Consider the following 13506-nt stretch of genomic DNA (forward strand, 5'->3'; position numbering starts at 1 on the left):
GCACACCATCAGTCAAAACTGAAAATATGAATGTACTCTAGAATTTATCTGTTATCAATGAGCAAACCAGATGCTTATAATGAGGAGCTGGCCTAGCTTAAATGAGGCCCTTACTGACTCAAGAAGCATCTTGTCCTACCCACTGGCAGTGCATTCATAGATTTAGATCAGAGATGAAAATGTTTGTCTTATCTTGCTTTTGGCTGAATGCGTTGAGATAATTATCATGGTATTCTAATAGCCAGAAAAACAGATGTTTGTTAATAATGTCAGTTACTTTTGTTCCGCTGGGAAATAAAAATTCACTCAAGCTATTCCCTCGTGAACATCTCTGCAGGATTCCAAACGCTTTGAAGGAATTGATACAGATTTCAAAGAGCTGGCTTATGATGCACATAAAACGCCCAATGTTGTGGAGGCCACCAATAAACCTGGGCTCTACAGCAGACTGGAGGACATTCAGAGCAGGTCTGCAGCTTGTTTTTTGTGTTCTCCTTCTTACTTTGCTGGTTACTGATTTTGTTTAGAGTGCCTCACTTTCTCACAGCAGTGAGATATGTGGGGAAAATTAATGTGGTGTGATGGTACCATTCATAGTGTTATATTGCCTGGATCCATGGACCATATTTCAGTCTCTGTTTCCACACGCCTATGAAAGTGTAACTTACGCACATACACAGCCTTTCAGCAATGACAGTTTGATGGTCAGGACGATTATTCTTGCAGGCTGGCTCTTTGTGAGAAGGCTCTGGCTGAGTATCTGGACACCAAGCGCCTGGCCTTTCCCAGGTTTTACTTCATCTCCTCCGCTGACCTGCTGGACATTTTGTCCAATGGCACTGACCCTCATCAGGTTCACCATGCACACACACCTAGTTTCATATTGGGTTTTCATTATTAGAATGAATTATAATTCGAACATGATTTGAATATATTACTTGTGAATTGGATTGCATGTGGATTGTCTCTTAAGGGCTTCGATTAAAACAGTTTTATACTGTCAATGATTGACAGTTTACATTTTGGTGATAATGATGATGCATATTGTTGCTGTCGGTTTTCACCTTTTTGACATAATTTGAATCTGGCTGTTCTCTATATTTTGCCCAAATGTCAAACATTATGCCTGGCAGCGATGGTATTTTAAATTCTGCAGCAGTAGAAGGTAGATCCTGATTGACATACTCATTTATAGGTATTTTTGTGACATAATATTTGTAGATTTTGTTATATGTCATTTTATGTTATTTTAATGTACAGCCATTAAATTCTTCCTTGTTTATCTTTTTCCACCAAAATATGAAAATCAATTACTAATATAACAAGCATTTTGTCACTCTCATGCAAAAAAAACTTTTTATCATGATTTGAATCTTGCAGTTTATATTGTATTGTTTATAACTTATACTGTATCAACATTTTCTAATGAACAGGCCAATAGAAATGCTTCTAAATAACTTATTATTATTATTATAAATATTTTTACATTGACTTTCATTTAATGTTCTGATGGTTTCTTTCTTCTTCTGTAAAGTTGCCATTTTCAAGATATTAAGTTTTTTTGTAACAATGAAGACATATAGGTTTATATGGGTTTCATACTGGAATGCATTGCAATATTTATGTGAACATATACTGTGTAATGGCTCAAGCTCTCAGTGCGGTTCCTTGCATCATACTCCAGATGGCAGTGTTGGTCACTGCTTACATGCAAGGTTGACTCAAAGACAAATTTCATAACATTTTGATGAGCCTTGTGTAAACATTTCTAAACAAACATGCCTGTCTTTACCTAATCCCAAGCCTCTATCATCCACCTTCAGGTTCAGAGACATCTGTCCAAGTTGTTTGACAACATGGCGAAGATGAAGTTTGAAACTGATGCCGACGGCAACCCCACTAAGACTGGGCTGGGCATGTTCAGTAAAGAGGAGGAGTACGTTCCATTCAGTGAGCCCTGTGACTGCAGCGGCCAGGTACTTTCAGCTTCTGCACCTACACCATGTGCCTTAAAACTGATAGCCCATAAAAATCACACTCTCAGCATATTCACAGTCACTTAAAGGAAAACGAAGTGGAGGTTCATTAGCAGTAGTCCCTGCTCTGTTTTTAAATGAGTGCCAGGACACCCCTGTCTTATGAAATTCTGTAGACAGTTTATTTAGCTAGTCTCCTACAACCAATTGTTAACAGTTGATTATCAGTAGTGTTCAACTTAAAATCTGATTATTTGATTAGGGTTAGTTTTTGGGCTAGAATAGACTACAGTGCCTGTATTGCTTATATTGAACAAGTAAAGCATAACGTGTATGACTAATTATGTGCACACAAGTTGTACAATCTCAGTAGAAAAGCATTGGCAATATATTGGGACACTCTGGAGCTGCCAAAAGACATCATGCCAAACATCAAAGGTCAGTTAGAGGGGTACCCTCTCAGTCATTAAGGTGCATCAGATGGTTCTTTAAATGATGACCATAGAAGAGGTAAAGGAGAATTGCGAGTGTAAAGAACCTTCACTTGATTTAAAGGTTCTTTGCCAATTTAAAGATTCTTTATGATGAGTTGGAGTGGTGTTTATGATCGAGAAGTACCTGACCTTACGAGTGCTCTCATGGCTGAATGCAATTAAAACCTCGGTTACAGCAATTGCCTATTAATACTCTCTGAGATGTTGTGTTCTTGTATGCATGTACACATAATATTCATAAACCTGTATGTGCTAAGCTGCCATGATAAAGTGACTGAAATATCATACAGTATTCATAACAAAGCATACAATAATGCAGTTTGAACATTAAGTGCCAGCAGAAGGTGCACCAGATAAAGACAGAAAGCATCTACCAAGCTTCTACTGTATATTGGACCACCTCCTTATAGTGCCACAAATGGGACAAATGGCTCTCAGTTCATTTCTGACTGTACCCTGAGAGGATCATGTTCTTGCCACTGTGCTGCACTCCCTTTAGTACAGTAAATATTCTGTTTAGAATTTTTTAACAATTCTTCCCCTGGTTACATGGTTCCAATTGGTTCCAAGTTCAAAAAACCCCACTGTACACACCCCGAGGTACAATAATTGAAATGTTCTATCTAATAGTAATGAAATGTTCTGGCGCAGCATAATAGCTGTTTTTATTTTTTCAGGTTGAAATGTGGCTGAATAGAGTTCTGGACACAATGCGGGCTACAGTGCGGCACGAGATGACGGAGGCAGTTGTAACCTATGAAGATAAGCCCAGGGAACAGTGGCTGTTTGATTATCCTGCTCAGGTATGAAATCCCTGCCTGCTATTGTTCGGTGGCGAATCAAACACTGCTTGTAAACACCCGCAGGCACATTCCGCCTTGAATGAGAGAATATTTATGAAAGACCAGGAAACATACTGCAGAATTAAGATAGTGGGAAATATTTATTGCGGCGTGTTAAATGTTTCATAGACGGTAGCTGTTGAACTTATCTTTTATGTGATGCAATAAATTCAGCTGCTTCTGTATTTCTGTGAAATGTTCAGCTGGAAGGTGGATGCCGGGGTGCACTCTTTGATGCTTTTGAGAATGTGCTGTGTGTGTGTGTGTCTGTGTCTGTGCGTTTCATGTGCGTGTTGCAGGTGGCACTTACCTGTACTCAGATCTGGTGGACGTCAGATGTGGGTATGGCCTTCTCACGGCTGGAAGAAGGCTATGAGAATGCTATGAAGGAGTACTACAAGAAACAAGTGAGCCAGCTAAATACCCTCATCACCATGCTGATTGGGCAGCTCAGCCCTGGGGACAGGCAGAAGGTCATGACCATCTGCACCATAGACGTCCACGCCAGAGACGTGGTGACAAAGATCATCGCTCAGAAGGTATTGCCGTCAACCTTAAAGACCTTGAAGGAAATGTCTGTTTAGACCATAGGATTATCGTCTGCAGAAGTTCAGACATTTTCCCTGACAGTAGTATTGTTATCATGGACAGGAAAGTGCAAATGCTTAAACACCCTTGAACAAAGTTGATCACAAATGTTTGTTGATTTTCTCAGTGACAACTAGCTAACACATCATTTACACAAAACAAATACTGTATATACAGTAAGCATTTTTTTTCCTACACATTTTCTATTTATTTGCTAAAATTACTGTATTAATATAAGTAACTTGTATTAAATGTATTAACCTTTTTACATGCCCCATCCAATATTTTACATTTGTATCCCCAATATTTAAAACTCAAATTAGCAGTAATTGTGTGGTAAAATGTTTTTTCTGTAATTGTGTATTCTGATTAAGCACCATTTTGTCTACCGTTTGTAAACTAGCTATAGATCATAATGGGAATACAAAAGGAGGGGATAAATAAAAATGGCAAAAGGCAAAACAATAAACAAAAATCATAGGGCACATGAAAGAGAACGAAGGTATTATGCATAATACTCAATTATCTATTGGTAACTGTCAATTATCTAAATAATCATAGTATTTGAATGACATCAGTTATTGACCAAAAACTAGCTAATGTCATATTCGCCATTTCTTTATATGAAAGAGTTTGTATAATATAATATAGCAACATACAATTCACTGTTCAGTCCAAATACTCCAAACTAAGCTGTATAAATGAGCTCATTTTGAGTCCAGAAAGGTAAAGAGTTATATATTATATTTTTCTGTACCATATCTGATCTGATCCGATCTCGCGATCACAATATAATTTTTTATTTATGATTTCAAAATAACCATTTTTTTCATCATCACAATATTATTTTGTTCTTGTGATTTCAAGATAAGAAAGGCTGTTCTCTTGTGATCCTAACAAGATTGTAATAAGCAAAAGTTGTGATGTTGGGAAAACAACATTTGCTATCTTGACAATTCAACCTTAAGATCTTACGATAAAAAGAAAATGTATAATGTAAGTAACTCATGGCCTTTCTGGACTTCCAAAAGGTTGCAGGGGAAAATTCAAAGACAGGAAATGTAGGATACTGCACCATTTACCAACAGGTACATCTTCTACCGACCTACGATGGTTGGCCCACCATACTGTTTGCGCTGTCACTCTGCATTCAGTCACAGTCAGCACATAGGGAGTGATATTCATTAAGCAAAGGAAAGTCAGCCGCACGTTAGCTTTTTTGCTTAGGGACTTTGGAATACTTTTTCATTAAGGAAGATGCATGCACTATTATTTGCCTTCTTAGCAAAATAGTTCTGGTGTGTCGTTCCCCCCATGATTTCTCATATCCTGGATTCACTTGAATGGCTGTTATTAAGTCAAATAGAAATCCTAATGAAAGTGAAGTGAAGAGAGTGGCTTAGACACTGGATAATTTCCTTCGTACTGCTCAGGTGTTACATTCTCTCAGGCTAATCCTCCGTAATCATCTCCCTCACTGTGCGAGACGTGTTATAGCTCAGTCTGCACTGTTTCTTCACTCCCAGGTGGAGAACTCTCAGGCCTTCGTGTGGCTGTCTCAGCTGCGCCACCGCTGGGACGAGCACGAGAGGCACTGCTTCGCCAACATCTGCGATGCTCAGTTTCTCTACTCCTACGAGTACCTGGGCAACACGCCACGGCTTGTCATCACGCCGCTTACAGACAGGTGAGGAGCTCAATGGAGACTGTAGACGTCTTACAGAAACACAAGTCACGATGGGGCCATTAAAGCAGCATTATGCCAGAACTGGCATTTTTTGCTTCTGGGCTCCCCCTACAGTTGGGGAGTGTTATTTACTTTTACACCACTGCCAATTCATATAAATAGCGCTATGAGCTCCCCTTCATGGACCACTCTAAATGTGCAGTCGTTGACAAGCAGAGAAATTCAGAAATTGCTACAGAAAATGCTGATTTAACCCCCTAAACACTAGGCCTGTGTAATCATTATTCTTAGTTAGTAGTTGCTGTTGTCTAGGTATCTAGACATATATAAGTTAGCTAGTTTTGAGGAGTAGGACCTTCTAACAGTCCAGACCTTCAAACAGTTTCTTTTGTTCCTACTACTTTTTGTACATAAACACTGTACTTCTATCTATGTTTATACAAAACAGTGTATAAAAGGGTTCCCCTTTTCTGGCCCTAGTCTATCTGCTACGCCTAGGTCTAATGGTGTTTTTCCACACTGTACAGCTAATAATCTGTATTCAGAACTCTCTGTGCATCTTTAATCATTCCACATTCAGCCAAATTACTTTTAATAGCTGAGCTCACACTTGTTTTTATTGATAGGCCTGTGTTTACTGATGTAATAAAGCGCTAAACAGATTGGTTTTAATGCTGTTAAAATGTCCTGAGGCTAACGTTTGCTACATGGCCAACTGCTATTCGTGTCTAGCTGTTCTTTTATTTCACTCTAAACCAACTAAAGAGAAACATGCTAAAGCTGAAGCTCGTGCCAAAAATACTGTTCAGAATGAACCAATACTTAGTATGTAACCCCTGCTGCCGAATCATCTGAGATTTTGTGAGATTTTTGTTAAACTGTAGTTTTATTAGTTAACAATAGTGACGCATGATGACTGTTTAATCAGTCAGTGGTCTGCACTCTTCTTAGCTCCACCTATACAGCCCACTCCAGTCCTCTTCTGTGCTTGGGGAGGGTACACTTTGCTTGGCAGGGAAAGTGACGACAAAATATAAGATAACAAGTCTGGTCTGGATAGGCCGTACCAAGCTGTACCGCACTGCTGATTGGAAAAGCAGCATTATATTCAGATGCTCCTGAAGGTCTTCATTACCTGGATTAGATGTGTTAGATTATCACTGGAGTCAAACTTTAAGGTTGATAGATTACTAGGACCACTCTGTCACACTGTGTCAGGAATGGCTTACACCCAACTCCGAGCTTACATTAACTCAAGGTTATTTAGACCTTTAAAAAAATAAAGAGGCAGACATCTGACATCAATGGTGGCTTGCATGATAAGTTAACGGACAGATTATCATTGTAAGGGTTTTTCGTCCTGATCAGATTAGTTAGTGCAGAGTCCAAACTTTCTAGTTGTGGTAAAGATTTCTTACCACAATGGTGTCGCCAAAAGGCTTAGCCGGCCCGGTAGTGGGCTGAGGTGGGTGTAAAGCGTTAAAGAAAGTGAGTGTCCTATTAAACACTCTCCTGCTCAAAGCAAACAGCAGGTTGCCGAAGCTCCTTGGCAAGCTGTTTATACAAAAGTGCCCCAAACGGTCTCTGAATGTCTTTGAAACAACAACAAAGCAGAGACAGGCGTCTTTGATGGAGAAATCAATGGCACTGCGTCTTGCCGAGCATATGGCAGGGCTTTCGTAGTTTCGGCAATGCTCTGTTGACCATGTCAGAGCTCTGGCTTTCATCCACGTGGAGATGAATGTGCTGAGGAATGCTACCAGTGCAGATGGCTTCATTACGTGTTGGGCCTCAGAAGTTCTTAATATACATTTTTTTAAAAGCTGTTTTTTTTTCCGCTAAATCAACATTAACTGCACAATTAGACTTTTTGGCAATTAGAAGCAAGGTTCTGAGGAGCAATTAATTTCATGTGTAATGGAAAGAGGATCTTTGTAAGCACATTTTTGCTTACAGTCACTGATGACTGCTCATATAAAAACACATATCAGTAGCTCACAAAATAGCACCATATTGTCTAGCTTGCTACTGGTGTGTCCTTGACCTCCTAGTGAAGAATTCAGTAACACAGCATAAAGCATCCCACTTGAATGTCAGTTACAAGCAGTTATAAGCTCCAAATGTCAATATATAGCTGCTATAGCACTACGTTTAACATGACACTAGCCTAATACTGTGAATCCCTTACAGTGCCTTGTGGCAATTAGCATTAATAAAGTGGTGTAAATGGAATAAATACAGGCTATAGCCAATACGATTTAGGACTGGACCTGCTCATCCCTACTAATACTGACCGCAAACTGCAGGAAGGCTCAGCTGAGCATTGCCGGCTTAGAAGAATTAGCCCAAATGGACAATGAATGTAGAGGCCTTTCACTAATACGCCACAAAGCACTTAACTCAGAGTCACACATGGACTATGTGAATCTGCAGCGTGGGCTAAATGTTCAGTTTCCATATGTCCTTTCTGTGGTGCCATCAATCTTAAGTCCACCAAAATCTTAAATAATTTGCTTCTAGTCATTTATTAACTGCTACGTTAAACAGTGTGGATGGCCAAAAGGAAACCTGTGAAACCCTCACTAGCCCATCTATACTCACTGCACCTGCTTACAGATACAGGTAGTTTTGATCTTGCAAACCTTCTGAACTCATCTTAGGAACTCACTTGTACTCTCAAAACAGTTGGAAACTAACAGGCCCAAGTAACAAGACCGTTAGCATGGCCAAAGTGATTCTACAACCATTCTACTGTACATTCTGCATAGACAGCAAACACTGTTTACATCCAGTAGTTCTTCAGATTTGTTGGGATGGAAAGAAAATATTGCCATGCGGCCTGTTAGCGCTGGATGATTTTCTGCAGAAGCTCTTCCATTTTACTCTTCACAGGAGAGCAGATCTGCTGTACCAGAGTTTCTTTGCTTCATTTGCATGAACCAGTGTTCTTAATCAGACTGAAATCTATGGTATAGTCTTTCTAAGTTTCCACTGTATACATTTTTCAACTAACCACAGAATGATTGTACAACAGGAATAGTACAGAGAAGAGAACAAACAACATTTTTCAAACATCATTTGCATAATTATTGGCGCTTATTTAAATTATTGGGACATTTAATAATATAAAATTATCAGTCTGAAGATTAATCAGTGGATGAGTGGATGGACGGATGGACTTACAGACAGACAGACATGGACCCCAGATTTTAAACTCCTTAAACTCTAGGTTAAGGCCCACACTTACATATTTTACATATGTCTAAATTAAAATAGGTTACACATGCATGTACTGTTCCAGTAGTGTTGCAGACCTATTTTGACATGGTTTATATTATATTTGAATGTGGGTGGTGTGTGTGTGTGTTTTTACTGTTCCTGTTTGTCCACTTAAACACAGATGTTACATCACCCTGACTCAGTCGCTGCACCTCACTATGAGCGGAGCCCCAGCTGGTCCGGCTGGTACAGGGAAAACGGAGACCACCAAGGACCTGGGCCGAGCACTTGGCATCATGGTCTACGTGTTTAACTGTTCTGAGCAGATGGACTACAAGGTAAAAAAAGATCTGCATTCTTCTCGAAATGCTTAATTAGGATCTCAATAGGATGGCAATGCGAACCTGGCCCAGAAACGCTTGCGTGACACCTCACACAATTGAATTCATCAAACAAGCAATATAACACCCAAATAAAAACAATGGCTGCGTCCCCATTGCATACTACACACTAGTACATTAGATATATAAGCTCCTAGGCCAAAAGAAATTGTCACCTTAATTGGTTAATGTGGTGAGTAACTACAGGATCCTGCAGATGGCATTGCATGAGGATGATCAGGTGTTCTCTCACCTAAAATGGCACATTTGTTGGGACAGGAGGCCAACACAAAAGGGAAAAAAAATATGTGAATACATGTGGACAAGAAGTCCCTTTGCGAACTGTTTTAGCCTGCAACGCACTTTCTCTCTCTCTCTCTCTCGCACGCTCAATCTATCTGTCTCTTTATTCATTTCCTTTTTCGCCGCCTGACTCCGTCCATCATCTTATGAGCTGTGTATTACGCTAAGCAAAGCTGTCCTCTCCCAACATGGGGGCTAGCAGATTAGTAAGGCTCTGATGGCTAGGCTTATTTACCTCCTAAGCCGTGTCAACTATCTCCTCAGTATTCCAGCCTCATCTCCAGCCCGCCCTTGTATTTGTCTGCCGGTAACGGGAGGAAAAAAAAGCCATATAATATGGCGGTCAATAGAGACGCGGCGCTAATCTCCTCATCCAGCTTGTACCTGCCTGCCGAGGCTGCCGCATCATTACTGGCCCTGGCTGTAGCCTGCAGCAGGCTGTCAGAGAGAAAGTGAGAGAGCGAGAGAGCGAGAGAGAGAGGTGCTAGCGAGAGCAAAGTGAGGGAGCAAAATAAGCCACTCCAGCTTTAACATCACAGACACCTACAATTCATCTTGTGGTCAGCTCTCGTCCGCGTCAGAAAGTGTTCTCCCTCGTCTGCTATTGGACATTTCTGCATCCTGTACACCCATACAGGCCATACTGGTTGCGTAAGGGCAGTGTGAGGATGTTGTGTTAAGAGTACATATTGAACATAGAAGGAATGCGGGGTGATTAACACACACTGATCCTCCTCACAGAAAGTTGAGGTTCATTGGCCATCGCAGGGGTGAGAATTATGCAGAGTTTTCGTGACTCAAGTCCAGTGAGTCAGATCTTAAAAGAGAAACGGCGGACTGTATAATTCAGTTGTCATGGCGCAGCCCCGTCAGTCACTGTCACCCACTCAGAAATGATGTGGTTGAGACGCTAACAAGCACACAGCCGTCCCCGCTGTCTCACTCTTGCCTCTTCTCTCCCTTCATCTCTCCCGCAGTCCTGTGGAAACATCTACAAAGGCCTGGCCCAAACGGGCGCCTGGGGCTGCTTCGACGAGTTCAACCGGATCTCTGTGGAAGTGCTGTCTGTGGTCGCCGTGCAGGTGAGCCAGCTGTCAGAGTCTTCACCTCACATTAGCGCCATGCTAGCTGCACGGCCGCACTCCAGCATTCAGCTCTGATTCATGCGGTGCATTTCACACTCAGTTGGATGCAGTAGCACAACAAAGTAAAGGTAGTTGTCACAGATACAACAGCACATCAGTGTGATAAATTCTAGGGCTGTGGTGAAAATATCGCTGCAATGTAGTATCGTAGTGTTTGAGGGAAAAAAAATAACAATACAGGCCCAAGTCCCTATATTATACATATTTTTAACTTGCACTAAGCCCACTGTTTTCCTAATCCACCAGTCCTTGGGATACACTGTTGATAGTTATCTGAATTTGTGGGTCATTCATCATTTCTAGTCATTTATGGCGTCATTTCTCAATGGCAAAATTGAACTAGGATTTTCTGAAATCACTACTATTGCACCCTGTGGTAAACAACAATCTTTCCTGTGTACATTTTATTCCGAATGACACCAGATACTCTGAATTATGAGGTCATTAACAAGTCGAAATATGAATATTAGCTACTACACTCATACTTCTAGCAGTCTAACGTTATTGTTTGTAGAAATTACATCAAGCGAACATAGGTTAACAACTAAACATTAACACTATTATACAACCACACCATCTACTCTCTTCTCCTGCCCAAGAAACATAACTAACCTCATTTGACAGCTTGTTTATCTGCTTGGGGTGCTTTGATGAAGTCGCCAGTCTCACATGTAGCAAAATTCATATCTTGACTTGTTATTGACCTCATTATTCGAAAGACCCGCTGGTATTCAGGAGAAGAATATATGTTGGACAAAATGCATCTCATCAATGTCACTTGTGGAATGTTTTTGTTTACCACACGGTAAAATGCAAAAAGGTGTATTTCTCTGTAACTACAGGGACTTCTTTCTGGGAAAAAAATGGGTTTTAAGGGGTTAAATAGAAAATGTACCTCACTATTCCTCCGGAAATGACCAAGGACAATTTGACATTTTAACGGTTCATCCACTTTAACTTTGGATTTGTCTGCGAGCGCCCTCTATCATTTTGGAGTCATGGTTTTGGTATAATGAGAAGACATAGGAAGTGGCCAGGCTCCTCATAAGCTGGCTGTGGTAAATTGCTCAGGATAAGAGCATCTGCTAAATATGAACCTATAGGAATACTTTTTTTCTTCTCTTTCAAAGTGCTGGTTTTGTTTAAAAAAAGAATGAAGATAAGATAAAGAAGGTGTAAAGTTTTCTAGGCATAATGTGCTGACAAAAGTAATAAATCATTTCATCACAATGTCACATTACAATGCTTATTTTTTAAAATGGGATTTTGGATTGAATTGGATTGACTCAAGTAGTATGATATATCTTGAGGCTCTGAGTATAAAAAAAAGTCTGTTCTAACCTGAGAACAACAATGACCCATTATACATCACATTTGCTTTTAGCATGCTAATGTGTGCATGCACTGTGCACTGTCATTGTTTTATGTGGCATACTCAAGTAGAATACCACAGTGACTAATACACCTACGTCGTTAGTTTTGGACATGAATGACAAAAGTTAATGCAAAAAAAGTTGTATGATTTCTGCTCAAAGCAACAGTTTGGAAAATTGGCCTTTTTTGGGCCCCCACTACAGGTGGGAAGTGTCATTTGAACCACCACTAAAGCACATATTTTTCTGGACGGCCTTAGAGATACAGAACCGTCACTAAGAGTGTAAGAAGCATGTGGACTGGTAGAGTAAAGTGACAGGATTTAACACATGCATCAGTGTAGGCATTTCCCACAAGTGTTCTCCTGCCCACTTTGCCAGAGTTACATGCTGAAGCTGTAAATCTAAGGTAAAAAATGCTACATATTGCTACCTTAACCACCAATTCCAATAGTATGTTAGCACTAAGCTAACAGATCACATGGTTGATTCCTCTGTCACTTTGTTAGCAGTCTTCTGTTCTGCTTATAAAATCCCAACCCCAAAGCTTGCTTGGCTTTATCTACTTACAGTGGGGAAAAAAGTATTTAGTCAGTCACCAAATGTGCAAGTTCTCCTACTTAAAAAGATGAGAGAGGCCTGTAATTGACATCATAGGTAGACGTCAACTATGAGAGACAAAATAAGAAAAAACAATTCAGAAAATCACATTGTCTGATTTTTAAAGAATGTATTTGCAAATCATGGTGGAAAATAAGTATTTGGTCAATAACAAAAGTTCATCTCAATACTTTGTTATATATCCTTTGTTGGCAATGACAGAGGTCAAATGTTTTCTGTAAGTCTTCACAAGGTTGGCACACCGTTGCTGGTATGTTGGCCCATTCCTCCATGCAGATCTCCTCTAGAGCACTGATGTTTTGGGGCTGTCGGCGGGCAACACAGACTTTTAACTCCCTCCAAAGGTTTTTTATAGGTTTGAGATCTGGAGACTGGCTAGGCCACACCATGACCTTGAAATGCTTCTTATGAAGCCACTCCTTTGTTGCCCTGGCAGTGTGCTTGGGATCATTGTCATGCTGAAAGACCCAGCCACGTTTCATCTTCAGTGCCCTTGCTGATGGAAGGAGGTTTGCACTCAAAATCTCACAATACATGGCCCCATTCATTCTTTCATGTACACGGACCAGTCGTCCTAGTCCCTTTGCAGAGAAACAGCCCCAAAGCATGATGTTGCCACCCCCATGCTTCACAGTTGGTATGGTGTTCTTTGGATGCAACTCAGCATTCACTCTCCTCCAAACACGACGAGTTGTGTTTGTACCAAACAGTTCTACTTTGGTTTCATCTGACCATAAGACATTCTCCCAATACTCTTCTGGAACATCTAAATGCTCTCCAGCAAACTTCAGACGCGCCTGGATATGTACTGGCTTAAGCAGGGGAACACGTCTGGCACTGCAAGATCTGAGTCCCTGGCGGCGTAGTGTGTTACTGAC

The 13506-nt window shown here is 40.5% G+C and overlaps 1 protein-coding gene across 3 annotated transcripts in view; it reads left to right on the forward strand.

Annotated features, from left to right (window-relative positions):
• dnah9 (dynein, axonemal, heavy chain 9) overlaps window positions 1-13506 on the forward strand; it is a 193444-nt gene that overhangs the window by 23303 nt on the left and 156635 nt on the right. For 2 of the 3 annotated variants that reach the window (XM_072666671.1, XM_072666672.1), the window contains exons 22-29: window positions 338-468; window positions 727-853; window positions 1824-1976; window positions 3148-3273; window positions 3612-3851; window positions 5427-5587; window positions 8988-9144; window positions 10467-10571. In XM_072666671.1, the coding sequence (XP_072522772.1) occupies window positions 338-468; window positions 727-853; window positions 1824-1976; window positions 3148-3273; window positions 3612-3851; window positions 5427-5587; window positions 8988-9144; window positions 10467-10571 (1200 nt within the window). The remainder of the gene's footprint in view (window positions 1-337; window positions 469-726; window positions 854-1823; window positions 1977-3147; window positions 3274-3611; window positions 3852-5426; window positions 5588-8987; window positions 9145-10466; window positions 10572-13506) is intronic. The other variant, XM_072666673.1, reaches the window with a different exon arrangement.

The sequence above is a fragment of the Salminus brasiliensis genome, chromosome 22 (assembly GCF_030463535.1).
Source record: "Salminus brasiliensis chromosome 22, fSalBra1.hap2, whole genome shotgun sequence".
NCBI lineage: Eukaryota > Metazoa > Chordata > Actinopteri > Characiformes > Bryconidae > Salminus > Salminus brasiliensis.